Source organism: Capra hircus, chromosome 7 (assembly GCF_001704415.2).
Source record: "Capra hircus breed San Clemente chromosome 7, ASM170441v1, whole genome shotgun sequence".
Classification (NCBI taxonomy): Eukaryota; Metazoa; Chordata; class Mammalia; order Artiodactyla; family Bovidae; genus Capra; species Capra hircus.
Window position 1 is genome coordinate 101641646 of NC_030814.1, and position 27891 is coordinate 101669536.

The window sequence follows — 27891 nt, forward strand, 5'->3', positions numbered from 1 at the left end:
ATGAGGAAAGGTAAGTGGAAGCTTAAGGATCCCATCTCCCTCAGGGCCCCTCTTCTTATTCCTTTAGCCCATACTTTGCACTCTCATACCATTTTACTTTTATTTGGCGTTCTTGGTGGCTGGACTTTTTCTTCATCCTCTTGGAGAACCCCTACTGATTCCTTATGCTGCCAATAAAATACCCCTCCTTCGTTATTTTTCAACATCTCCTAGCACACCACACTTATTGTGCTTTATTCTCATGGGTAAGGTCCTCTGACAAAATGGGAGTGTTGTGAAAAGAAAAAATGGCATCTAATTCATCTCTGTGGTCCTGTGACTATTCCAGAGCCTGGTCCTCAAGATGTGTTGAAGGCTATATATATTTCCCTGGAAAGGAAGACAGAGTACAATGCCCTGTTATCATACTCCTAGAACCCCTTCTGTGAGTACTTCCTATGTGTCAGGCACTGTTCACACATTAACTCCTTGAATCCTCACAACAAACTATAAGGTGCAGTCCTATTTTTACCACTGTGTTCCACCAAAGGAAACTGAGGTTAGGTAAATTTGATAATATGCAAGGTCACACAGCCAGAGCTAATCTAAAATGCGTGTGTGTGTGTGTGTGTGTGTGTGTGTGTGTGTACGGCCAGGGCACTCAACTCTTACTGGAGGTTGTCATAAGTTATCACATCTCCCCAAAGAGTCTTGGTGCCCTGGACTTGACAGACCAAGGACCTAATATATCCTATGTATTGTACATGCACAGGACTTTCTGTCCTTACTAATTGGTCTTTCACCAAAGGGGAAATTGAAGTTCAGCAAAAACAAGTCATTTGTCCAACTTCACAAAGCTGGTTCCAGGATTTAGTTTCAGGCTGTTGCAGACAATTAAGGTAATTGCACCACACACACCATAAGAAAGACAACCACGAGCTGGAAATTCAGAGGAAGAACCATGACAGACTGCATAGATGAAACAGCAGGATCTACACACGATTACTTCCTCTTTCTGAGTCCCAGTTTCAACTGAAAAGCTAGTGAGGTTGACAAATTGGCTGCTCCGAGATGTGCTATGAGTTGAGAATTCCTTTTTGAATCTTAGTTATCAAAGAGACCAGAATTTTGCTTTGATGGGACAAAATCATATCTGTAATCCTGGAGTCAAGAGGGAATATTTTTTTCCCCTGCCTACAGTTATCTGTGTCCTTTCAGAGATATGTTAACATTGGGAACAAACAATGCCTAAGAATCTGAAGATTGCACCAAGATGCTCCATCATAGTCACTAGGATTACTTCCTGTAGAACGGTCATCTGGACAAGGGGATCTGTGAGAAGAAACAGAGCCCCTGCACCTGACCTATCTCCTCTCCATCCCTGAGACTATATGATAGGTCCTTTTCTTCTCTGACTTCTGGGTACCAGAGACATCAGTGAAGAATGAGTCCATGAAGCCCAGCAGTTCTTTTTTTGACAGAAAGTGTGGCCCTCTCCCAGCTCCTTTCCGACTTCTGTTGAGCTGAGGAAACCTGATATCAATGTACATATGTGAGCCATGTCATGTTCTCCAAAATTTCTTAGATCTGGGACAGACTAATGTCTCATTATAACCATTCTATGGAGTCTGGATGCCAGGTTCTTTTATAGATCAGAGATGAGCCAAGGGAAGGAAACAAAGTAAAAAGGCCATTAATCTTGCAAACATCTCCTACAATGGCAAGCCTCAGGCAAGGGGTGTGTTAATATCTTCCTTCCTGCCATCTGCAGGTGGACAAGATTCTGAACAAAGGCACCTTAACAGTCAGGCATGGGGCAGGATTCACTGAGGCAGGTCATTGTGTATGATTATAATAACAAGCAATGAAAAACAAGTCAAAGAAACAGTTCCCACATAAAGTCAGAATTTGCTTTTCTTTGCAACACTTACAGCACTTGCCCTTATTTACATAGTCACAAAAGCTTATTAAATAATTATTTAATGTGGAAACACTTTAGGCACTAGTATCCAGCAATAACCAAGGACAGAGTTGACCTGATGACTCAGATGGTAAAGAATCCACCTGCAATGCAAGAGACTGGGGTTTGATCCCTGGATTGGGAAGATCCCAATCTAGAGGAGGAAATGCAACCCATGCCAGTGTTCTCACCTGGGAAATCCCATGGACAGAGGAGCCTGGAGGGCTACGGTCGATGGAGTCACAAAGTCAGACACGACTGAGTCACTAGCACTTTCACTTTCAACACTCATCTTCTTATGGCCCAGTGGGGAAGCTGTCATGTAACCAAAGGTGACATCACAGGTGTGATGAGCAAAGCCTAACAGCCTGTGAGAGCTAACAGTAGACGAGAGACTGGTCTGTGGCTTAACAAAGGTTTCTGGATGGGAGTGATGATTAAAGTGAGACCTGAAGAGTAAGGAGGTGTGATCCAGTGAGGTACACAGATGGGAGAGGAGTTTCTAGGAAGAAGAGACAGCAAGCAAAAAGGTTAAGAGTGACATAGGCATGGAGCATTTGCACACAGTGGTATGTCTGGTGAACCCTGAAGGGTTAGATGTAACTGGGGGTTTCTGGAATATGAAACAGGTGGTGTGCTGCAGTCCTTGGGGTTGCAAAGAATCAGACATAACTGAGCGACTGAACAACAGCAACAACATGCAAAATGTTGAGTTCCCCTCTAAGAGCTTGTCTCCATGGCAATAGGGGTCCATCAATTTTTATTTTATTTGGCTTGAACTTCTTTTTGTAAATTAATTTATTTATTTTAATTGGAGGCTAATTACTTTACAATATTGTAGTGGTTTTTGCCACACATTGACATGAATCAGCCATGGGTGTACATATGTTCCCCATCCTGAATCCCCCTCCCACCTCCCTCCTCATCCCATCCCTCTGGGTCATCTCAGTGCACCAGCCCCAAGCACCTTGTATCATGCATCGACCTGGACTGGCAAACCATTTCACATATGATAATATACATGTTTCAATGCTATTCTCTCAAATCGTCCCACCCTTGCCTTCTCCCGCAGAGTCCAAAAGCCTGTTCTTTACATCTGTGTCTCTTTTACTGTCTCACATATAGGATCATCATTACCATCTTTGTAAATTCCATATATATATATATATATATATATATATGTTAATATACTGTATTGGTGGTTTGTTTTTTTCTGACTCACTTCACCCTGTATAATAGGCTCCAGTTTCATCCACCTCATTAGAACTAATTCAAATACCTTCTTTTTAATAGCTGAGTAATATTCCATTGTGTATATGCACCATAGCTTTTTTTTTTGTCCTAAAACATTTAATGTTACATTGATAAAATCAGCATTTAATCCCAAATTCTATTATTACACAAGCTAAAAAATAGTTTGGTGGCTAGAATACAATATTTTTGTTACCTAACTTTATTATCAATATTCTGTAAGATGTGCTAAATAATGATTAACTGTGATTTTTTGTGATTAAAAGATCTTAAAATCAAGTATTATACATTTTGTGCATACTTTTTGTTATCTAAAACAGCAAGAGGCCTGCTTAAACCTTTCCAGAACTTGCCATTAATCTCACTGGCCCTACAATGTGAAGGTAATAGTAACAGCTAGTTCAATGTAGCAATGAATTTATTTTTTTTAATTTATTTATTTTAATTGGAGGCTAATTACTTTACAATATTGTAGTGGTTTTTGCCATACATTGACATGAATCAGCCATGAGTGTACATGTGTTCCCCTTCCTGAACCACCCCCCCCCTTCTCTCTCCCCATCACATCCCTCTGGGTCATCCCAGTGCACCAGCCCAGAGCACCCTGCCTCATGCATCAAAACTTGGCTGGCCATCTGTGAACTTGAAATGTTTACATGAATAGTGGTCTTTCCTCATCTCAGCTGCTCTGAGAAATGAGAATCAAATCAGGTACACGTGAGAACTAAGCTTAGATGCTCTGCTTTCTAATAAACAGAGTAGTCTCACTATACCGTTTAATACTAGAAATTTAAGTAATTGGTAATTCAAAGAATGTGTGTTGTGTGTGCTGTGTTCAGTCACTCAGTCATATCCCACTCCTTGTGACCCCATGGACCAGGGGGTCTCTGCCAGGCTCCTCTATCAGAATTTTCCAGGAAAGAATGCTGGAGTGGGTTGCCATTTCTTTCTTCAGAGGATCTTTCCTATTCAGGGACTGAACCCATGTCTCTTGCATCTCCTGCACTGGTAAGTATATTCATTACCACTAGTGCCATCTGGGTAGCCCAGTGGATTACAAAGCATTTGGAGATGCTAAAAGAAAATATGAAGAGATAACACTCAGATTGATTATATCCTTTGCAGCCAAAAATGGAGAAGCTTTATACAGTCAACAAAAACAAGACCAGGAGCTGACTGTGGCTCGGATCATGAACTCCTTATTGCCAAATTCAGACTCAAATTGAAGAAAGTAGGGAAAACCGCTAGACCATTCAGGTATGACCTAAATCAAATCCCTTATGATTATAGAGTGGAAGTGAGAAATAGATTTAAGGGCCTAGATCTGATAGACAGAGTGCCTGATGAACTATGGACGGAGATTTGTGACATTATACAGGAGACAGGGATCAAGTGCTGCACTCAATATGCCAGCAAATTTGGAAAACCCAGCAGTGGCCACAGGACTGGAAAAGGTCAGTTTTCATTCCAATTCCAAAGAAAGACAATGCCAAAGAATGCTCAAACTACCACACAATCACACTCATCTCACACAATAGTAAAGTAATGCTCAAAATTCTCCAAGCCAGGCTTCAGCAATACATGAACCGTGAACTCCCTGATGTTCAAGCTGGTTTCAGAAAAGGCAGAGGAACCAGAGATCAAATTGCCAACATCAGCTAGATCATGGAAAAAGCAAGAGAATTCCAGAAAAACATCTATTTCTGCTTTAGTGACTATGCCAAAGCCTTTGACTGTATGGATCACAATAAACTGTGGAAAATTCTTCAAGAGATGGGAATACCAGACCACCTAACCTACCTCTTGAAAAATCTGTATGCAGGTCAGGAAGCAACAGTTAAAACTGGACATGAAACAACAGACTGGTTCCAAATAGGAAAAGGAGTACATCAGGCTGTATATTGTCACCCTGCTTATTTAACTTCTATGCGGAGTACATCATGAGAAACACTGGACTGGAAGAAACACTGGACTGGAAGAAACACAAGCAAGAATCAAGATTGCTGGGGGAAATATCAATAACCTCAGATATGCAGATGACACCACCCTTATGGCAGAAAGTGAAGAGGAGCTAAAAAGCCTCTTGATGGAAGTGAAAGAGGAGAGCGAAAAAGTTGGCTTAAAGCTCAACATTCAGAAAACGAAGATCATAGCATCCAGTCTTATCACTTCATGGGAAATAGTAGAAAAAGTGTCAGACTTTATTTTTTTGAGCTCCAAAATCACTGCAGATGGTGGCTGCAGCCATGAAATTAAAAGATGCTTACTCCTTGGAAGAAAAGTTATAACCAACCTAGATAGTATATTCAAAAGCAGAGACATTACTTTGCCGACTAAGGTCCGTCTAGTCAAGGCTATGGTTTTTCCTGTGGTCATGTATGGATGTGAGAGTTGGACTGTGAAGAAAGCTGAGCCCTGAAGAATTGATGCTTTTGAACTGTAGTGTTAGAGAAGACTCTTGAGAGTCCCTTGGACTGCAAGGAGATCCAACCAGTCCATTCTGAAAGAGATCAACCCTAGGATTTCTTTGGAAGGAATGATGCTAAAGCTGAAGCTCCAGTACTTTGGCCACCTCATGCAAACAGTTAACTGCTGGGAGGGATTGGGGGCAGGAGGAGAAGGGGACAATCGAGAATGAGATGGCTGGATGGCATCACAGACACGATGGACATGAGTCTGAGTGAACTTCGGGAGATGGTGGTGGACAGGGAGGCCTGGCGTGCTGTGATTCATGGGGTCACCAAGAGTCGGACACCACAGAGCAACTGAACTGAACTGAACAGAAGCAGAAGATATTAAGAAGAGGTGGTAAGAATACACAGAAGAACTTCACAAAAAAACATCTTCACGACCCAGATAATCACGATGGCGTGATCATTCACCTAGAACCAGACATCCTGGAATGTGAAGTCAAGTGGGCCTTAGGAAGCATCACTACAAACAAAGCTAGTGGAGATGATGGAATTCCAGTGGAACTATTTCAAATCCTGAAAGATGGTGCTGTGAAAGTGCTGCATTCAAGATACCAGCAAATTTGGAAAACTCAACAGTGGCCACAGGACTGGAAAAGGTCAGTTTTCATTCCAATCCCTAAGAAAGGCAATGCCAAAGAATGCTCAAACTACCACACAATCACACTCATCTCACACAATAGTAAAGTAATGCTCAAAGTTCTCCAAGCCAGGCTTCAGCAATACGTGAACCATGAACTCCCTGATGTTCAAGCTGGTTTTAGAAAAGGCAGAGGAACCAGACATCAAATTGCCAACATCCACTGGATCATGGAAAAAGCAAAATAGTTCCAGAAAATCATCTATTTCTGCTTTATTGATTATGCCAAAGCCTTTGACTGTGTGGATCACAATAAACTGTGGAAAATTCTTCAAGAGATGGGAATACCAGACCACTTGACCTGCCTCTTGAGAAACCTATATGCAGGTCAGTAAGCAACAGTTAGAACTGGACATGGAACAACAGACTGGTTCCAAATAGGAAAAGGAATATGTCAAGGCTGTATATTGTCACCTGCTTATTTAACTTATATGCAGAGTACATCATGAGAAACACTGGGCTAGAGGAATACCAGCTAGAATCAAGATTGTAGGGAGAAATATTGCCGGGAGCCAGTGTGAGGAACTCCGCCCTTTGCAAAGGTCATGAGGAAGGAGGCTCGGCATTATGCAAAGGCGAGATCGAGCCTCAGGAAACCCCCTTTCCGAGCATCTACCCCTAAAACCATAGTGCCTACTTGACTGTTTTATGCTCTCTCCTTTACCTCTGACTTTAAGGGGGGCTGACCCCCCACCACCATTTATCTCGGAGAAGGAGTTAACTTACAGCTCTAAGTCAATAAAAATTCCTGGGCATAACAAGAGTGTTTCAACTTACGAACTCCTCTGAAGGTTATCTAGCCTGCCTGTTCAGGTTCATTGGCCACATGTGATTGTTTACAGCCTCCCAACCATGAGAGGCATGAGATGTTTTAGACTTACTAAAGGCAGATTATTTGGGGAAGTTAGAAATTATTAGTATAGTGGGTTGGTTAGGAATTATATTGGTGAAGTGTTTTTCATTTGTTGTGCCAAAAATTGCTGCTAATTCCCTGCCCTGAGTGTGACAAGGGTGTCTCAGGTCAAACCTCTCTGCTGGCAGACTAGTTTGTGCGACAGGACTATCCATACTCCTGCCACTATGCACATGATTGTTTACTACCTCTCAACCATAAACAGCACAGAGAGTCTGGAATATTTTGAAAATCTTAATTAGTATAGGGCTTTTCTCATTTTTGAGTCAATGATTGCCACCAGGCCTCCGTATCCTTAGGCACCTGGGAATGTATTAATGTATTTGGAATATAAAAGGAAATATAGTAGTTTTTGATGTTACCAATACTAGACTTTTTGAGTTAATGAATTTTCTCTTTTGTTATAGATCACTGTACTTTGTTATAAATCACTGCGTCCTTGCTATGTAAAAATGTAACTTTATGACTATCTTAAGACTAAATAGATCTTAAGGGGAACATTGGTGAAGGATTTTCATTTGTTGGGCTGATGTTTGCTGCTAAATCTCCATATTCCCTGCCCTTATTATGAATATAACTAGCATATAGGAGAAATAAGTATTAACCTTTAAGATTAGTCATGTTAACTTAGGTTAAATAAATTCCTTTCTTGACTGTAACCCACTACACCCTCACCCTATAGGAATGTAACTTTATCTGCTACCTTCAGAGGATGGCGCCTGGTTTAGTAAAAAAAACACCCTTGGAAAAAATAAGTTTTCTGGTTAACTGACCATTATCAGAAAGAAAGGGTCGTAAAATGTCAGCAGGCCTCATGGCCGGAAGATGATGTAAAAGCCCTAAGACCTATTTTTATACATTTATGTGAAGCAGCTGATTTTGATAAAGGTCAGGACTGCTGACCCCCGTGTGACTCTGTATTCATCCCTATGTATAATAAAAGGTATATAAGCAAACCTAAAAATAAAGAAATCGGATCAGTTTCTGGAAAGACTGATTCCCCTGTGTCGTTTCTTTCTTGCTCCCCATTTTTCTGGCTGAATTCCCATCTGGAGCGTGGGTGCTCACCATGTCTACTTACTTGCCCCGGCTTTTAAGTTCCACGCGAGAAGGAGCCCAAGGAAGGGCACCTTCCGATATTCAAGTGGCGCCGGTGGCCCAACGTAGATGGTGCAAATTCCTTGTCTTGGAATTGTATTGGTATCCCACGTAAACCAAGTTATTCAGCCTCTTTTTCTCCACCAATATTTCCTACTACACTATCCATTTCTAATCTCTCTATATATCTGTAATTAAATAAGTTTTCTTCCTAGGACACTGGCTCCATCCCTGCTTTGAATTACCCTGGATCCACAGGGGCTGGACCCTGGGAAAATATCAATAACCTCAGATATGCAGATGACACCACCCTTATGGCAGAAAGTGAAGAGGAACTAAAAAGCCTCTTGATGGAAATGAAAGAAGAGAGTGAAAAAATTGGCTTAAAGCTCAACTTTCAGAAAATGAAGATCATGGCATCTGGTCCCATCACTTCATGGAAAATAGATGGGGAAACAGTGGAAACAGTAGCTGACTGTATTTTTCTGGGCTCCAAAATCACTGCAGATGGTGATCGCAGCCATGAAATTAAAAGACGCTTACTCCTTGGAAGAAACTTTATGACCAACTTAGACAGCATATTAAAAAGCAGAGACATTACTTTGTCAACAAAACTCCATCTGGTCAAGGCTATGATTTTTCCAGTGGTCATATATGGATGTGAGAGTTGGACTGTAAAGAAATCTGAGCACTGAAGAATTGATGCTTTTGAACTGTGGTGTTGGAGAAGACTCTTGAGAGTCCCTTGGACTGCAAGGAGATCCAACCAGTCCATCCTAAAGGAGATCAGTCCTGGGTGTCCATTGGACTGATGTTGAAGCTGAAACTCCAATACGTTGGCCACCTGATGCAAAGAGCTGACTCATTTGAAAAGACCTTGATGCTGGGGAAGGTTGAGGGCTGAAAGAGAAGTGGACGACAGAGGATGAGATGGTTGGATGGCATCACTGACTCAGTGGACATGGGTTTGGGTGAACTCTGGGAGTGGTGATGGACAGGGAGACCTGGCATGCTGCAGTTCCTGGGGTCGCAAAGAGTCAGACATGACTGAGTGACTGAACTGTACTGATCTTATTTCAGTGATTGTTTTATAATATATAAATATGTCAAACCACTGCATTGCCTGTAAATATTTTAAATACACTTACAAAAAAAATAGTTGTACAATATTCTATGATATGAACATATTCATAGACATTTGGGTTGTTTCCACTCTGGGGTTCCTATGAATGGCATTGCTGTGAAGGTTTAAAACATGTCCTGTAGTGGATAATACTTATGTGCTGTTCTCTTGAGTCTGTACCTAGATGTGTAATTACTGAATCATAGTGAAGATCTACAATTCACCTGCAATAGATACTGCCAATCAGTTTTCCAAGGTGGTTGTACCAGCAGTTGGTTTCCAGCACAAGCAGCAGGGTCAGATTCTTCTTTGTGGAGAGCTCTTTCTGAATGTTGTGCGGGGAGTAAGCTGCTGAGGGCAGGAGTGGATGTGGGGAGATGTAGAGAGTGGTGCAGAGAGGTGGAAGGGAGATATCTGAGGGCATCCTGGATGAGTTGAGTGGCCAGATTTGAGGCTGATTACAGAGGCTGAGCAGACAGCGTTGCTGAACACTTATGACATTAAACGTGTGGCTTCTATCTCTACACAAAGGATCAGTTCTCCAATCTCTCTGGACATCAGTGGTTTCCTATAGTTCAGTTCTGACACTGAGACAGGGGTTCAATCCCTGGGTTGGGAAGATCACCTAAAGTAGGAAATGGCAACCCACTCCTGTCTTCTTGCCTGGAAAATCCCATGGACAGAGGAGCCTGGTGGGCAACAGTCCATAGGCTTGCAAAGAATCAGATGCAAATGAGGGAGTAAGCACACATGCACAAGCAACTTCCTGGAGCTGGTGTCAGAATTCACAGGTGCAGGGCTCAGTTCCACAAGACGCTCCCACTTCAGCCACCAGTCCAGGCTAGAAAGCTGGATGTTTCCACAACCCACCCCCCGCTTTCAGGTTCTACATTTTGTTACAATGATTTAGAGAATTCAGAAAGTTTCTTTCATTGCCGTTGTGTGTGCCCAGTCAGTCTGTCAGTCATGTCTGACTCTTTGTGATCCTATAAACTGTAGCCTGCCAGGCACCTCTGTCCATGGGATTCTCCAGGCAAAAATATGGGAGTGGGTTGCAACTTTCTTCTCCAGGGGATCTTCTAGGCCCAGGGAGCAAATCTGTGTCTTCTGCATGGTTAAGCGGATTCTTCACCACCGGGCCACCTAGGTACTAGTTTGTTATTGAAGAAGATGCAATTTCAGTTCAGTGACTCAGTCGTGTCCAACTCTTTGTGATCCCATGAATCGCAGCACGCCAGGCCTCCTGTCCATCACCATCTCCCGGAGTTCACTCAGACTCGCGTCCATCGAGTCAGTGATGCCATCCAGCCATCTCATCTTCGGTCGTCCCCTTCTCCTCCTGCCCCCAATCCCTCCAAGCATCAGAGTCTTTTCCAATGAGTCAGCTCTTCACATGAGGTGGCCAAAGTACTGGAGTTTCAGCTTTAGCCTCAGTCCTTCCAAAGAAATCCCAGAGCTGATCTCCTTCAGAATGGAGTGGTTGGTTCTCCTTGCAGTCCAAGGGACTCTCAAGAGTCTTCTCCAACACCACAGTTCAGAAGCATCAATTCTGCAGCGCTCAGCTTTCTTCACAGTCCAACTCTCACCTCCATACATGACCACTGGAAAACCCAAAGCCTTGACTAGATGGACCTTTGTTGGCAAAGCAATGTCTCTGCTTTTCAATATGCTATCTAGGTTAGTCATAACTTTTCTCCAAGGAGTAAGTGTCTTTTAATTTCATGGCTGCAGTCACCATCTGCAGTGATTTTGGAGCCCAAAAAAATAAAGTCTGACACTGTTTCTACTGTTTCCCCATCTATTTCCCATGAAGTGATGGGACTGGAAGCCATGATCTTCGTCTTCTGAATGTTGAGCTTTAAGCCAACTTTTTCACTCTCCACATTCACTTCCACTAAGAGGCTTTTAGTTCCTCTTCACTTTCTGCCATAAGGGTGATGTCATCTGCATATCTGAGGTTATTGACATTTCTCCTTACAGTCTTGATTCCAGCTTGTACTTCTTCCAGCCCAGCGTTTCTCATGATGTACTCCGCATAGAAGTTAAATAAGCAGGGTGACAATATACAGCCTTGATGTACTCCTTTTCCTATTTGGAACCAGTCGTTGTTCCAAGTCCAGTTCTAACTGTTGCTTCCTAGCCTGCATACAGATTTCTCAAGAGGCAGGTTAGGTGGTCTGGTATACCGATCTCTTGAAGAATTTTCCACAGTTTATTGTGATTCACACAGTCAAAGGCTTTGGCATAGTCAATAAAGCAGAAATAGATGTTTTTCTGGAACTCTCTTGCTTTTTCGATGATCCAGTGGATGTTGGCAATTTGATGTCTGGTTCCTCTGCCTTTTCTAAATCCAGCTTGAACATCTGGAAGTTCACAGCTCATGTATTGCTGAAGCCTGGCTTGGAGAATTTTGAGCATTCCTTTATTAGCGTGTGAGATGAATGCAATTGTGCAGTAGTTTGAGCATTCTTGGCATTGCCTTTCTTTGGGATTGGAATGGAAACTGACCTTTTCCAGTCCTGTGGCCACTGCTGAGTTTTCCACATTTGCTGGCATATTGAGTGCAGCACTTTCACAGCATTATCTTTCAGGATTTGAAATAGCTCAACTGGAATTCCATCACCTCCACTAGCTTTGTTCGTAGTGATGCTTTCTAAGGCACACTTGACTTCACATTCCAAGATGTCTGGCTCTAGATGAGTGATCATACCATCGTGATTATCTTGGTCTTGAAGATCTTTTTTGTACAGTTCTTCTGTGTATTCTTGCCACCTCTTCTTAATATCTTCTGCTTCTGTTAGGTCCCTACCATTTCTATCCTTTATTGAGGCCATCTTTGCATGAAATGTTCCCTTGGTGTCTCTAATTTTCTTGAAGAAATCTCTAGTCTTTCCCATTCTGTTCTTTTCCTCTATTTCTTTGCATTGATCACTGAGGAAAGCTTTCTTATCTCTCCTTGCTATTCTTTGGAACTCTGCATTCAGATGCTTATATCTTTCCTTTTCTCCTTGGCTTTTCACTTGCCTTCTTTTCACAGCTATTTGTAAGTCCTCCCCAGACAGCCATTTTGCTTTTTTGCATTTCTTTTCCATGGTGATGGTCTTGATCCCTGTCTCCTGTACAATATCATGAACCTCATTCCATAGTTCATCAGGCACTCTATCAGATCTAGGCCCTTAAATCTATTTCTCACTTCCACTCTATAATCATAAGAGATTTGATTTAGGTCATACCTGAATGGTCTAGTGGTTTTCCCTACTTTCTTCAATTTGAGTCTGAATTTGGCAATAAGGAGTTCATGATCTGAGCCACAGTCAGTTCCTGGTCTTGTTTTTGCTGACTGTATAGAGTTTCTCCATCTTTGGCTGCAAAGAATATAATCAATTTGATTTCAGTGTTGACCATCTGGTGATGTCCATGTGTAGAGTAGAGTCTTCTCTTGTGTTGTTGGAAGAGGGTGTTTGCTATGACCAGTGCATTTTCTTGGCAAAACTCTATTAGCCTTTGCCCTGCTTCATTCTGCATTCCAAGGCCAAATTTGCCTTTTACTCCAGGTGTTTCTTGACTTCCTACTTTTGCATTCCAGTCCCCTATAATGAAAAGGACATCTTTTTTGAGTGTTAGTTCTAGAAGGTCTTGTAGGTCTTCATAGAACCGTTCAACTTCAGCTTCTTCAGCGTTACTGGTTGGGGCATAGACTTGGATTACTGTGATATTGAATGGTTTGCCTTGGAAACAAACACAGATCATTCTGTCATTTTTCAGACTGCATCCAAGTACTGCATTTCAGACTATTCTGTTGACTATGATGGCTACTCCATTTCTTCTAAGGGATTCCTCTCTGCAGCAGTCCATTATAGTTTGCTGATTCCTAGAATGTCGATGTTCACTCTTGCCATCTCTTGTTTGACCACTTCCAATTTGCCTTGATTCATGCACCTGACATTGCACTTCAGTATTCTTGCCTTGAGAACCCCATGAACAGTATGAAAAGGCAAAATGATGTAACTCCCCAGGTCAGTAGGTGCCCAATATGCTACTGGAGATCAGTGGAGAAATAACTCCAGAAAGAATGAAAGGATGGAGCCAAAGCAAAAACAGTACCCAGATGCAACTTAGGCACAAATAAATGGAAGGGAAGCATAGGGTAAATTCCAAGGTAAGGAGTGAAGAGTTTCTGTCCTTCTCCGGATACACCACACCTTCCTAGCACCTTCCTGTGTTCACCACCTAAAAACTGTCTCCTAGAAACTCTCCAAATCCTGTTGTTTAGGGAGTTTCTATAAAGATTTTATCACAGAGTCATGAATGATTAAATCCTTGACCTTTGGTGACTAACTCAATCTGCACCTCCTCTCCTCATTCTGGAGATCTAAGGGAGTGGGGGTAAAAGTTTCAACCTTTTAATCTTGCCTTGATCTTTCTGGAGACCATCCCCAGAAAGCTACCTTAGGGTATCCAGAAACTAATCATCTCATCAGTATAAAAAAAGACACTTTGATCACTCCTGAGATACTAATAGTTTCCAGAACTGAGAGTCAGGAACCAGGGATAAAGACCAAAAGATCAAATGTTCATATTTTGTCATAAAGAGTCTTATGCTAATGTCAGACTGCTGCAGGGAGGAAGCCAATTCGGACTCCATGGTGGAACTATTTCTTTGACTTGCCTTTCATTGCTTTTTTTTTTATTTTTATTTTTACCTTATTTTACTTTACAATACTGTATTGGTTTTGCCATACATTGACATGAATCCACCACGGGTGTACATGCGTTCCCAAACATGAACCCCCCTCCCACCTCCCTCCCCATAACATCTCTCTGGGTCATCACCGTGCACCAGCCCCAAGCATGCTGTATCCTGCATCGGACATAGACTGGCGATTCGTTTGTTACATGATAGTATACATGTTTCAATGCCATTCTCCCAAATCATCCCACCCTCTCCCTCTCCCACAGAGTCCAAAAGTCCACTCTACACATCTGTGTCTCTTTTGCTGTCTTGCATACAGGGTCATCATTGCCATCTTTCTAAATTCCATATATATGTGTTAATATACTGTACTGGTGTTTTACTTTCTGGCTTACTTCACTCTGTATAATCGGCTCCAGTTTCATCCATCTCATTAGAACTGATTCAAATGTATTCTTTTTAATGGCTGAGTAATACTCCATTGTGCATATGTACCACAGCTTTCTTATCCATTCATCTGCTGATGGACATCTAGGTTGTTTCCATGCCCTGGCTATTATAAACAGTGCTGTGATGAACATTGGGGTACACATGTCTCTTTCAATTCTGCTTTCCTCAGTGTGTATGCCCAGCTGTGGGATTGCTGGGTCATAAGGCAATTCTATTTGCAATTTTTTAAGGAATCTCCACACTGTTCCTTCATAGTGGCTGTACTAGTTTTCATTCCCACCAACAGTGTAGGAGGGTTCCCTTTTCACCACACCCTCTCCAGCATTTATTGCTTGTAGACTTTTGGGTCGCAGACATTCTGACTGGTGTGAAGTGGTACCTCATTGTGGTTTTGATTTGCATTTCTCTAATAATGAGTGATGTTGAGCACCTTTCATGTGTTTGTTAGCCATCCGTATGTCTTCTTTGGAGAAATGTCTATTTAGTTCTTTGGCCCATTTTTTGATTGGGTCGTTTATTTTTCTGGAATTGAGCTGCATAAGTTGCTTGTATATTTTTGAGATTAAGTCTTTGTCAGTTGCTTCATTTGCTATTATTTTCTCCCATTCAGAAGGCTGTCTTTTCACCTTGCTTATAGTTTCCTTTGTTGTGCAGAAGCTTTTAATTTTAATTAGATCCCATTTATTTATTTTTGCTTTTATTTCCAGAATTCTGGGAGGTGGATCATAGAGGTTCCTGCTGTGATTTATGTCAGAGAGTGTTTTGCCTATGTTCTCCTCTAGGAGTTTTATAGTTTCTGGTCTTACACTTAGATCTTTAATCCATTTTGTGTTTATTTTTGTGTGTGGTGTTAGAAAGTGTTCTAGTTTCATTCTTTTACAAGTGGTTGACCAGTTTTCCCAGCACCACTTGTTAAAGAGATTGTCTTTACTCCATTGTATATTCTTGCCTCCTTTGTCAAAGATAAGGTGTCCATATGTGTGTGGATTTATCTCTGGGCTTTCTATTTTGTTCCATTGATCTATATTTCTGTCTTTGTGTCAGTACCATACTGCCTTGATGACTGTGGCTTTGTAGTAGAGCCTGAAGTCAGGCAAGTTGATTCCTCCAGTTCCATTCTTCTTTCTCAAGATTGCTTTGGCTATTCGAGGTTTTTTGTATTTCCATACAAATCTTGAAATTATTTGTTCTAGTTCTGTGAAAAATACCGCTGGTAGCTTGATAGGGATTGCATTGAATCTGTAAATTGCTTTGGGTAGTATACTCATTTTCACTATATTGATTCTTCCGATCCATGAACATGGTATATTTCTCCATCTATTAGTGTCCTCTTTGATTTCTTTCATCAGTGTTTTATAGTTTTCTATATATAGGTCTTTAGTTTCTTTAGGTAGATATATTCCTAAGTATTTTATTCTTTTCTTTGCGATGGTGAATGGAATTGTTTCCTTAATTTCTTTTTCTATTTTCTCATTATTAGTTTATATGAATGCAAGGGATTTCAGTGTGTTGATTTTATATCCCGCAACTTTACTATATTCATTGATTAGCTCTAGTAATTTTCTGGTGGAGTCTTTCGGGTTTTCTATGTAGAGGATCATGTCATCTGCAAACAGTGAGAGTTTTACTTCTTCTTTTCCAATTTGGATTCCTTTTATTTCTTTTTCTGCTCTGATTGCTGTGGCCAAAACTTCCAGAACTATGTTGAATAGTAGCGGTGAAAGTGGGCACCCTTGTCTTATTCCTGACTTTAGGGGAAATGCTTTCAATTTTTCACCATTGATGATAATGTTTGCTGTGGGTTTGTCATATATAGCTTTGATTATGTTGAGGTATGTTCCTTCTATTCCTGCTTTCTGGAGAGTTTTTATCATAAACGGATGTTGAATTTTGTCAAAGGCCTCCTCTGCATCTATTGAGATAATCATATGGCTTTTATTTTTCAATTTGTTAATGTGGTGAATTACATTGATTGATTTGTGGATATTGAAGAGTCCTTGCATCCCTGGGATAAAGCCCACTTGGTCATGGTGTATGATCTTTTTAATGTGTTGTTGGATTCTGACTGCTAGAATTTTGCTGAGGATTTTTGCATCTATGTTCATCAGTGATATTGGCCTGTAGTTTTCTTTTTTTGTAGTATCTTTGTCAGGTTTTGATATTAGGGTGATGGTGGCCTCATAGAATGAGTTTGGAAGTTTACCTTCCCCTGCAATTTTCTGGAAGAGTTTGCTTTTGTTATTGTAAGCATACAGAATGGTTACAGAGAATCCTGCCTCTCTGCCTGACTGCTAAACTAAAGTGCTGTTTTTTTCAGACTCCTGTCCACCAGTGAATGGCAGGAAGGAAGAAATTAACACACCTGAGGCTTGTCATTCTAGGAAACGTTTGCAATATTAATGGCCTTTTTACTTTGCTTCCTCTCATCCCCTCATCTCTAATCTGTAAAAGAACCTGGCATCCAGATCCCAATAAGATGGTTATTTTGAGGTGCTAGACTGCCATATTCCGGGTCTACGGGCTCCCCAATTAAAGTCTCTTCCCTGCCTCAACACCTCTCAGATTCATTGGCCTGTCTGGCGATAGTCCAGAGCACACTTGGACTCAGTAACAAGACTTTCTGACCTGGATCACCAGGACAACAGGGATAGAGCAGAGGTATATGGAGAGGAGAGGTGGGGCTTTCCAGTGTGGCTAGAAGACATTGAGTACTTACCTTATGCAAGAGAAACCACTCCCTAGGAGCCAGCTCCAAAGCACCCTTATTCTGGACAGCTTTCCAATTGGCCTTACCCAATGGCACAGCCATGGATTCTTACTCTAGGCTCCTCCAGTCCTGACTTCCCTCTGACCCTTTCTTTACCCCCCAAGGGGTCAAGGACATCTGTATCCAGCCCTGTATCCCCAGGACTGAGAGCTCAGCCCTCAGCAGGGGCTACCATCACACTGGGCAGAGGGAGGCAGCAGGGAATCTCTGTTGTGTGTGTATAGCTGAGACTGAAGATCCCAGAAGCTCCCCCTGAGGTCTCGCTCAGCCTCTCCAGACCCTGAGGACTGCCCTTGCAGTTGGTTCCATGTAGATGCTCTTGGGATCTGCCTGCTGGAGTCTGCAGCAGGGATAAAGCACATTGTATATCACATTTGGGAGCTTCTAGGTCTCACTCCACACCTGCCTGGGGGCGCTGCTGACAGCAACAAGCAGGAGAGCTTCTGTTCACCCCTCCTGACCATTTCTTGGAAGAGGCAGCCCTCGCAGAGGGAAACCAGGACAGAAAGCTACGGAGGCAGAATCTACCATTGTGAGCAGTGCTTCTCAGCCTGGGGATGAGACCGGGGCTGGGGAAAAGAGTAGTAAGGGAGGAGCTTGGTCTTGGAAAGCTGCTCAGGGTCTTCTCATTTTGCCCACTCTGGGTCCTTTCTTCTCATTTAGCTTAAGTGTCATTTGCAGCTTCTAGGTCAGCAGTTGTCAACCCAGGATGATTCTGCCCCATGGTGGACATCTGGACAAATCTGAAGCTTTTTGACCATCAGAATTTATGGTGGGGAGAGGATGCTATGGGCCTCTGGTGAATTGAAGCCAGTGAAAGTAAAAGTGAAAGTGTTAGTTGCTCAATTGCATCCAACTCTGTGACCCCATAGCCCACCAGGCTTCTCTGTCCATGCAATTCTCCAGGTAAGAATACTAGAGTGTGTAGCCATTTCCTTCTCCAGGGGATCTTCCCAACCCAGGGACTAAACCTGGGTCTCCTGCACTGTAGGCTGATTCTTTACCATCTAAACCACCAAGGAAGCCGTTGGGGGAGAATGGATACATGTATATGCATGGCTGAATTCATTCGCTGTTCCCCTGAAACTACCACAACATTGTTAATTGGCTGTACCCCAATACAAAATAAAAAATTTAAAGTTTGCAAAACAGAAACAAACATCACTAATGCTAAAGCTGAGAAATCCTGTTCTAGGTTATCTTGTCTTTGTTGCTTGGTCCTGCTCTTGCCCAGAGTGGTCCCTGCTAACCTGGAGGGGAGGCTCTGGAGAAGACAGAAGTGTGAGCAGGCTTCACTCCTGTGATGTGTCTGATGTTTGCTCAGCACCAGTGCACAAGCACTCCTCCATGAGACCAAAGGAGACGAAATTCTGTCCACCTATTAGAGAAGATGGGAGAGGCCAGCCTTAAAAATCATGGTGTTCCACCATGCAGGAGGTGGAAAGGTAGACTGCAGGGGTGAGGTAGGGGCTGGAGAAGAGAGTGGAGGTTGAATCAGCCTCCTGGGGGGAACTGAGTTGTGTGTTTACCAGAGGGTCTAAGTCCTCCACTGGGGTCAGAGACCACGAGTTTAGAATGGAGTCAGCTGGTGATGTATCAGGTACAGAAGGATGACAGTAAACCAGATTGGAAGAAGGAACACAGTCTCTCAGCCAGTGATAACTACATTTCTTAGGTAAACTTTAAGCCCTTATGTGGACTTCCCCACTGGCTTAGCAGGTAAAGAAGCTGCCTGCAATGCAGGAGCCACAGGAGACGTGGGTTCGATCCCTGGGTAGAGAAGATCCCCTGGAGAAGGAAATGGCAACTCACTCCAGTATTCTTGCCTGAAAAATCCCATGGACAGAGGAGCCTGGCAGGCTACAATCCAAGGGTTGCAAAGAGTTGGATACAACTGAGCACAAGCACCTAAGCCCTTGGGAGAATTTCATGGACCCACCGAAGGCAGTTCTCTGTGTACTCTCAGTAGAGGGTTGGGTAGGGGGGCGGGGAGGGTAGATCAACACTGCAAAGTTCTTTGAATTTGAACCCTGCGCCTGATAACTGCAGACCCTGTGCATATTTCAGAAAATTCACCCTAGAAGTCAGAGTAGAGTGGGGCCAGAGAAGGGGACATGGGAGGAACCTGGGGCAGTGGTCTAGGAAAAAGGAGATGGAGCCTGAAGGATGCAGGGGAGCTGGAACTACTTGGTAGGGAGAGAGAATTGAGTGAAGGGAGGGATAAAGCATGGAAGGCAGCTGATGCCAGTGTCTTGGCTTCTGGGTGGGGAGCTTAATTAGGTGGTCAGAGGATGTGTTTTTCAGGTCCCAAATGCAGTCTTCCTCACTCTAAAGAGCACCTCCAACTCCTGCCAGGTTCCTCACTGGCCAGATGATGCTGTGTCCTCCAAGTTCCAAATGACTGCTACTGTGGGGGACTCTTAGAGACGATGTCCTAATGAAATGGCTAGGGGCTGTTACATCAGGGATGGGAAGGCTGTCTCAGAGCCAGTTCAGGAGCTCTGGATAGCAATGTGGCTCAAATTATTCATAGAATTTTCTTCTAATTTTATGATGGAGTTCAGGTGCAGAGGTTTGAGCAATGATATTTCCAGTTTATGGCTTTTGATCACCATTGGTTTGTACGAGATCCTCCTCATATTTCATTAATTAATTCCCTTTCTTTCATCCCATTGCCTTTTTGTTTTGACAAACACTTTAAAAATACTTCATGTGTACCCTTTGATTTATATATGTTTTGACAAGTTTGTATAAATCCTTTAAATTAATTTTTTAATTTCTTGAATGAATGGGCTTCATTTTATTATAGTTTTAGGTTTCTAGAAATACTGATCAGATAGTATAGCAGGTTCCCACTTAACCTGCTCTGCCAGCTCAGTTTTCTCTATTTTCACGTCTTGCATCATGTGGTCCATTTGTTACAATTGATCAACCAATAGAGATACGTCTTAATTAACCAAAGTTAATTATGTCCAAGTCCAAGTCCAAGTCCACATTAAGCTTCACTCTTTCTCTGTACACTCGATGGTTTTGACAAGTATGTAATGACATGCATTTGGAGAAGGCAATGGCACCCCACTCCAGTACTCTTGCCTGGAAAATCCCATGGATGGAGGAGCCTGGTGGGCTGCAGTCCATGGGGTCGCTAAGAGTTGGACACGACTAAGCGACTTCACTTTCACTTTTCACTTTCATGCTTTGGAGAAGGAAATGGCAACCCACTCCAGTGTTCTTGCCTGGAGAATCCTAGGGATGAGGGAGCCTGGTGGGCTGCCGTCTATGGGGTCACACAGAGTCAGAAACGACTGAAGTGACTTAGCAGCAGCAGCAATGACATGCATTCACTGTTCTGGTTTCATACAGAGTAGTTTCATGTACTAAATTTTTAATGTGCCCAAAGGGATTATGGTAAAGAGTTCATCCCGGTCTTTGCTTCATTCACTCAATATTATTCTTTAAATCCCTTTATACTGCTAAGTGTATATCTAACACCTGTTGGAGGCTCCAATGTTTGCATCCAATCCTTCTTACCTCCCCTCTCCCCAATTCCTTCACTACAGCAATGCTACAAGGAGCAAACTCTTAAATGTTCCCCTATAAATAGGTTTTCGAAATCAAGACAAGCACTTAGGGCCAAATTTGCTGGTGTACAGAGCATGTATATTCTGAATTTTCATCATTCTACATTCTCACCAGCATTGCAAGAGTATTCCTTTCTCCCCATAATCCAGTCAACACAGCGTTTTCTAATTTGGGGAACTGAATAGTTATACGGCGAAATTCCATCACCCTTCCCTCTCTTCCTACCTTCCTCCTTCCCCATGTTCCTTTTTACGGGGCATCTTTCCATTTGCCTGTGTAACTCTTTTCATGATTTCTCTGCTCATACCTGTACTGAGATTCTTACTCTTTGTTCGCTTGTCTAGATAGCATTCCATCGACAGTTTCCCACAGTGAAAATTATTTTTCATAAAGTTTCATCTGCCTGATAACTTCACCTATAATTTCCTTTGTGGAACAAAAGTCCTTAATGTTGATGTTTTTGTGTCTTTTTGAAAAAAGATCACCTTAAATTTTGTGCTTTTTAAAATCAAGAAAGTAACTCTCCTGAGTGTTTGCATGCTCAGTTGCTTCAGTCCTGTCTGACTCTTTGCAGCCCCAAGGACTGCAGCCACCAGGCTCCTCTGTCCATAGGATTCTCCAAGCAAGAATATGGCAAGAATACTGGAGCGGGTTGCCATGCCCTCCTCAATGCTCGTGTACTCTCTCCTATTAGATGTATAGTTGGTATTTCATAGTCGTGACTTGAATATATCTGGATTCCACTTTTACATGTGTTCTTGGGCAGATATTCAGATTTACTTGGCTTCCTAAAATGAACATTTTCCCCTACCGGAAAGTAACAAGCAATATTATATTTCCCCGTTGATTTGTGCTCCCACCTTTATATACATTAAGTTTTGAACCATACAGGGCTATTTTCTGAGACATAGAATCAATTTAATCAGTGCCCATTTAATCCAGGATCACACTTTAAGAAATGACTATGACTCTATAATGTGTCTCATTATCCAGGAGGATATACCTCTCCTGTTTACTCAATTTTTAAAAGTTTGTTATAGTTTTATATTGATTTAATTCTTAGAAGAAATTTTAGGCAGGTTTCATCACATTCACAATCAATTCCCTGGAATTGCTAGTGCAACGTAATTTAGGAAAACTTGACATCATGATAATGTTAGCTCAACTCATTCAGGGGAGTAGACTGTTTTCAAGTATTCAGATCACCTTCTACATTGTTATTAATGCTTTAAAGTCTTTAGATGTATTGCATATTTTATGTTAATTTCTAGATATTGTAATTATAGTGCTTTTCAAAGGAAGGTGAGAATCCCTAGGGGTCCCAGAGACATTTCCTGGGGTCTTTAGGTCATTAGGTCCTTATTTTACCAATTACATGTGTGGATGTGTTTTAATCATATACTTCAACTAAAACACTACAAGGCTCCTCTTTCCATGGGATTCTCCAGGCAAGAATACTGGAGTGGGTAGCCATCTCCTTCTCCAGGGAATCTTCCCAACCCAGGGATCCAACCCAGGTCTCTTGCACTGCAAACAGATTTTTTTCCCATCTGAACCATCAGGGAAGCCCAAAACAATATGTTCAGTTCAGTTCAGTTCAGTTCAGTCGCTCAGTCGTGTCTGACTCTTTGCGACCCCATGAATCGCAGCACGCCAGGCCTCCCTGTCCATCACCATCTCCCGGAGTTCACTCAGACTCACGTCCATCGAGTCAGTGATGCCATCCAGTCATCTCATCCTCTGTCATCCCCTTCTCCTCCTGCCCCCAATCCCTCCCAGCATGAGAGTCTTTTCCAATGAGTCAACTCTTCGCATGAGGTGGCCCAACACAGACTAAACGAAGAAATAGATATGGGCATTAGGTTGTTTTCTATCAAGGCAGGCATTAGATATATTTTCAAACACGTAATAAAAGACCACTCTTCTCACTAAATGTTTCTGAACATTGTAATCAACCTTATATAAATATCTTACTAATGTTAACATGTAATAGATTTACTATTGTTTTTAAAGTGTACTAATTACTGAATGCAGACAAAGATCCGTCTAGTCAAATTTATGATTTTTCCAGCAGTCATGTATGGATGTGAGAGCTGGACTATAAAGAAAGCTAAGCGCCAAAGAATTGATGCTTTTGAACTGTGGTGTTGAGAAGACTCTTGAGAGTCCCTTGGACTGCAAGGAGATCCAACCAGTCCATCCTAAAGGAAATCAGTTGTGAATATTCATTGGAAGGACTGATGCTGAAGCTGAAACTGCAATACTTTGGCCACCTGATGTGAAGAATAGACTCATTGGAAAAGACCCTGATGCTGGGAAAGATTGAAGGCAGGAGGAGAAGGGGATGACAGGGGATGAGATGGTTGGATGGCATCACCGACTCGAAGGACATGAATTTGAGTAAACTCCAAAGTTGGTCATGGACAGGGAAGCCTGGCGTGCTGCAGTCTATGGGGTCGCAAAGAGTTGGACACAACTGAGCGACTGAACTGAACTGAATTACTGAATATTTTTAAAGATTCTAGTTTTAATATCTAATATGGTAAAAAACTGATAGTTGCATTCCACCTTAACAAATGCCTTTTAGGAGCCTCAATAATTTTTTAGCATAAAGGCATCCTGAGGCCAAAATGCTTGAGAACTGTTTCTATATCATCTGTGTCACTTGAGACTGTTATCTTTTTACTTAAAAACTAAATTTTGATGATAACTACTGATTTAAGGGCACAAGAAATGACTGTGGTTTGGGGAAGCTAATCTTGCCTTCTGCATCACTGCACTCTCCTATAGTTCTAACGTATTACATCTTGATTATCTAATCTTTCCAGACAGGTGATCAGTTCTCATCACTTCAATCTGTCTGTGTCTCCTTCCTCTCTTTCCTTGTAGCCCTGCTCATAACTTTCAGTTCCATGTTAAAGACCAGCAGAGACAGTGAGTATCCTTGGCTTCTTCCTGATTATAAAACAATGTATGTAAATGTCCCTACATAGTATACCATTTGCTAGCTTTGTAGGATGCATTCTTTATCTAGCTAAGAAAGTCCCCTTCAATTTCATGTTGCAAAGGGGCTTTTAAAAATCATAAATAGACAAACATATGTGAAATCATTATGTTGTACGCCTAAAGTAAGGTAAGGAAGTATTAGTTGCTCAATCCTCTTTGACTCTTAGCGACCCCATGGACTGTAGCCCGCAGGCTCCTCTGTCCATAGGATTCTCTAGGCAAGAATACTGGAGTGGGTTGCCATTCCCTTCTCCAGATCTTCCTGACCCAGGGATAGAATTCTGGTCTCCCATGTTACAGGCAATTATTACGTGAACATTTAAAATGTCAGAAATAGAAGTTTAATTTAAGAAAATACATTTTTTCCTTGGTCAAAATACTTACATTATTTTTTTTTTAATTTATTTATGTGAACCACATGATGCTAAACCATTTTGTCATTCATGGGATAAACCAACACCACTTGATCATAATTTACTAATTTTAATACATCATTTCATTGATTAGGTGATGTCATAAATAGATTTCAAAATCAAAAATTGATAGGTAAAGTGAGCCAGTAACTGTTATTTCTTATAACATTTTTACCCAGTTTTAGAATCAAGATTGCATTAACCTGATGAAATAAGCTCAGCAGATTTCAATATTTTCCATTTTTTTCTTTTATTTGAAGAACATGTATAAGATATTAATCAATTGTTCCTAAAATGTATATGTGCACATTCATAAACCCACTGGGGCTGATAATTATAGAAAGGAGAAGATTTTTAACATTTCAATTTCTTTAGAATGTTTTTGAATACCTAGGGTCTCTATTTTTCTTTTTGCACCAGTTTTGGAATTTTATGTTTCTGTGAATTTATTCATCTTTTATTTCAATTTCTTAACTTACATTTTTCTTACTATTTTTATTCATTTTAAATATCTATATTTCTATAGTTGTCTCCCAATTTTAATTTTATGCTTTCTCATTGGCATTTTCTCCTGTTTCTATCTTATTAATTTTCATCACTTGATTTTAGTTGTAGTAAGCATGCCTTTCTGGGTAAAGTTTCTTTATATATATATATATATATATATATATATATATATATATATATAATTGCATATTCCCCTCAAGGTATTTTTAATTGACATTTGATGCTTAAATTATTTTTTATAAATATCTCATTTATTTTATGACTTACTACTGAAGCAAGAGGTTAATACTACATCCTTCTAACTTATGGATTTGGAAAGCTATTCCTTCTCCAATGATTTCCGACTTTAGCACATTATAATCTATATATTATTTATACTTTGAAGTAGATGGAGAATTTCTCTATGTCTGAAAATAAGGTAAATTTTTGTTATAAAGTCCTCTATGTACTTGAAAAAACATGTTTAACATTGCTTTGTGAAGAGCTTAAATATATATGAGCTAATGTCTGAATATTATAGTGCATTATAATTAATAACACCCAAATTGCATTTCTGAACTCTGTAAAAAATTTCCAACTTTAATTTCTTATCTATCTAGTATTGATTAGTAATTTCTATTTTATAATTATTTCACTGAAGTTGTATTGAATATTAACTTCTAACATTCAAGTGTATATTTTTATATAGGTTAATTATATACATGTAGGTTGATACGATGTTCTTTTAACCTTCATGAAATATTCCTTTGTTCCTTGGTGTGTGCATGTGTGTGAATTTTTTAAATTTCAGTATACCTTTATTTTTTGAATTTTTGAATTATGTATTTAGTCACATGTTCTTTTAGATATCCATGAACAAATAGAATATATAGGAAATATGGATGGCAAAACAAAGAAAGAATTACAGAAAACTAATAATCACTACTTAGTTATCAGCAGCAGGAGGAAGAAAGGGGGGAATGAAAAAAATTACCAATATCCATGATTTTCAAATAAAACTGAAAGTTTTGCCTCATGGTCTTAGTAGGTCTCACTGGGGAAAATACCTGTATGCTTCTCTATGCTTGGAATAGTGAATCTGATAAAGACTGTTTGCTGAGTCTAACAAAAACATGGCTCCAATTTTATTTGCTGGAACTTTAAATATGTCATTTCTACTTTCATCATTTTTTATTTTTCAGTATCTCTTTAAACTATTAATATTTACCTTCACAGTCGAAAAAATTAGACCAAACAAAATATTAATAAATTAATTAATATGTACTCTTCTTAGGCACTCAGTCATGGCCAACTCTTTGTGACCCCATGGATTGTAGCCCACCAGGCTCCTCTGTCCATGGGGATTCTCCAGGCAAGAATTCTGAAGTGGGTTGCCATGCCCTCCTCCAGGGGATCTTCCCAACCCACTGTTGCCATCACCCCAGGTCTCCCATACTGCAGGCAGATTCTTGACCATCTGAGCCACCAGGGAAACCAAAAATTAATTAATAATAACCACTTAATATTGTTTGTACTTCATCATTTATCCCTACCACAATCAAAATCTTCTCTATTTCCTTCAAAATACAACTAGCTTATCTAAATCAGTATCTGATCTAGTACCCAATATTGCATATTATTGTTATGTCCCCTGAATTTCTCTTTATCCTTTTCTTGATCCTGGCTTATTAATGAGACCAGGTCAATTGTTCTGTGGAATGATCCACCTTGAATTTGTCTGATTGCCTCCTTGTGGTGTCATTTAACTAGTTCTTCCATCTTCTGCATGTGATCAATCTGTTTTAACCACTGTGATTTCATTCTGTTTCTGATCTCACCAGATGCAGCATTCTTGTCTAATCAAAACTACAGCATGATGTCTGAATTCATCCTCATCGGCTTCTCCAAATTCCCTCAGCAGCTCCTGCCCATTTTCTTCCTGCTGTACCTGCTGATGTACCTGTTCACGCTGCTGGGCAACCTGCTCATCATGGGCACCATCTGGAGGGAGCACAGCCTCCACACCCCCATGTACCTCTTCCTGTGTGCCCTCTCCATCTCCGAGATCCTGTTCACTGTTGCCATCACTCCTTATATGCTGGTTCACATGCTCTCCACCCATCACTCCATCACCTTTGTGGCCTGTGCCAGCCAGATGTTCTTCTCCTTCACTTTTGGCTTCACCCACTCCTTCTTGCTCATGATCATGGGCTACGACCGCTACGTGGCCATCTGCCACCCCCTGCGCTACAACGTGCTCATGAGCACCCGTGACTGTGCCCGTCTTGTGTCCTGGTCCTGGGCTGGTGGCTCAGTCATGGGGATGATGGTGACACTGATCATTTTTCACCTCAGCTTCTGTGGTTCTAATGAGATCCACCATTTTTTCTGCCATGTGCTTTCCCTCTTGAAGCTGGCCTGTGGGAAGGGGACGGCCTCTGTCACCATGGGTGTGATCATGGTCTGTGTCACGGCCCTGATGGGCTGCTTATTCCTCATTGTCCTCTCCTATGTCTTCATCGTGGCTGCCATCCTGAGGATCCCCTCCGCTGAGGGCCGGCACAAGACCTTCTCCACCTGTGTCTCCCACCTCACCATAGTGGTCGTGCACTACGGTTTTGCCTCCCTCATCTACCTCAAGCCCAGAGGCGCCCATTCTATGGACAGTAACACTCTGCTGGCCACCACCTACACAGTCTTCACCCCCTTTCTTAGCCCCATCATTTTCAGCCTCAGGAATAAAGAGCTGAAGAATGCCATACAGAGAACCTTCCGCAGAATCTTCTGCCCCCTAAGTTTCTGATAGCAATTTAAAAGCAGGGTTGGAAATAATAATGTCTGTCTTTATAATACTTTTTCAATGATACTGGTCTGTAAAATACCCACACTCCATAGAAGTTTGGTGCATACTAGCTTTATTTGTCTCAAATTTTTCTCCTTCTTGCATCATCTCAAGCCATCATAGTCTCCTATTTATAGCCAGTGAGATTGACTCCATCCCATTGTCTGTGCCTAAGAATATGTTCTCTATCTATAGGCAGGTGGGAAGCACCACGTGG

The 27891-nt window shown here is 41.4% G+C and overlaps 1 protein-coding gene across 1 annotated transcript; it reads left to right on the forward strand.

Moving 5' to 3' along the window:
- On the forward strand, positions 1-27635 carry LOC102179843 (olfactory receptor 10H4-like). Its single transcript, XM_018051702.1, has 2 exons — positions 1-10; positions 26674-27635. Exons 1-2 carry the CDS (start codon positions 1-3, stop codon positions 27633-27635), a joined length of 972 nt encoding a protein of 323 aa, XP_017907191.1.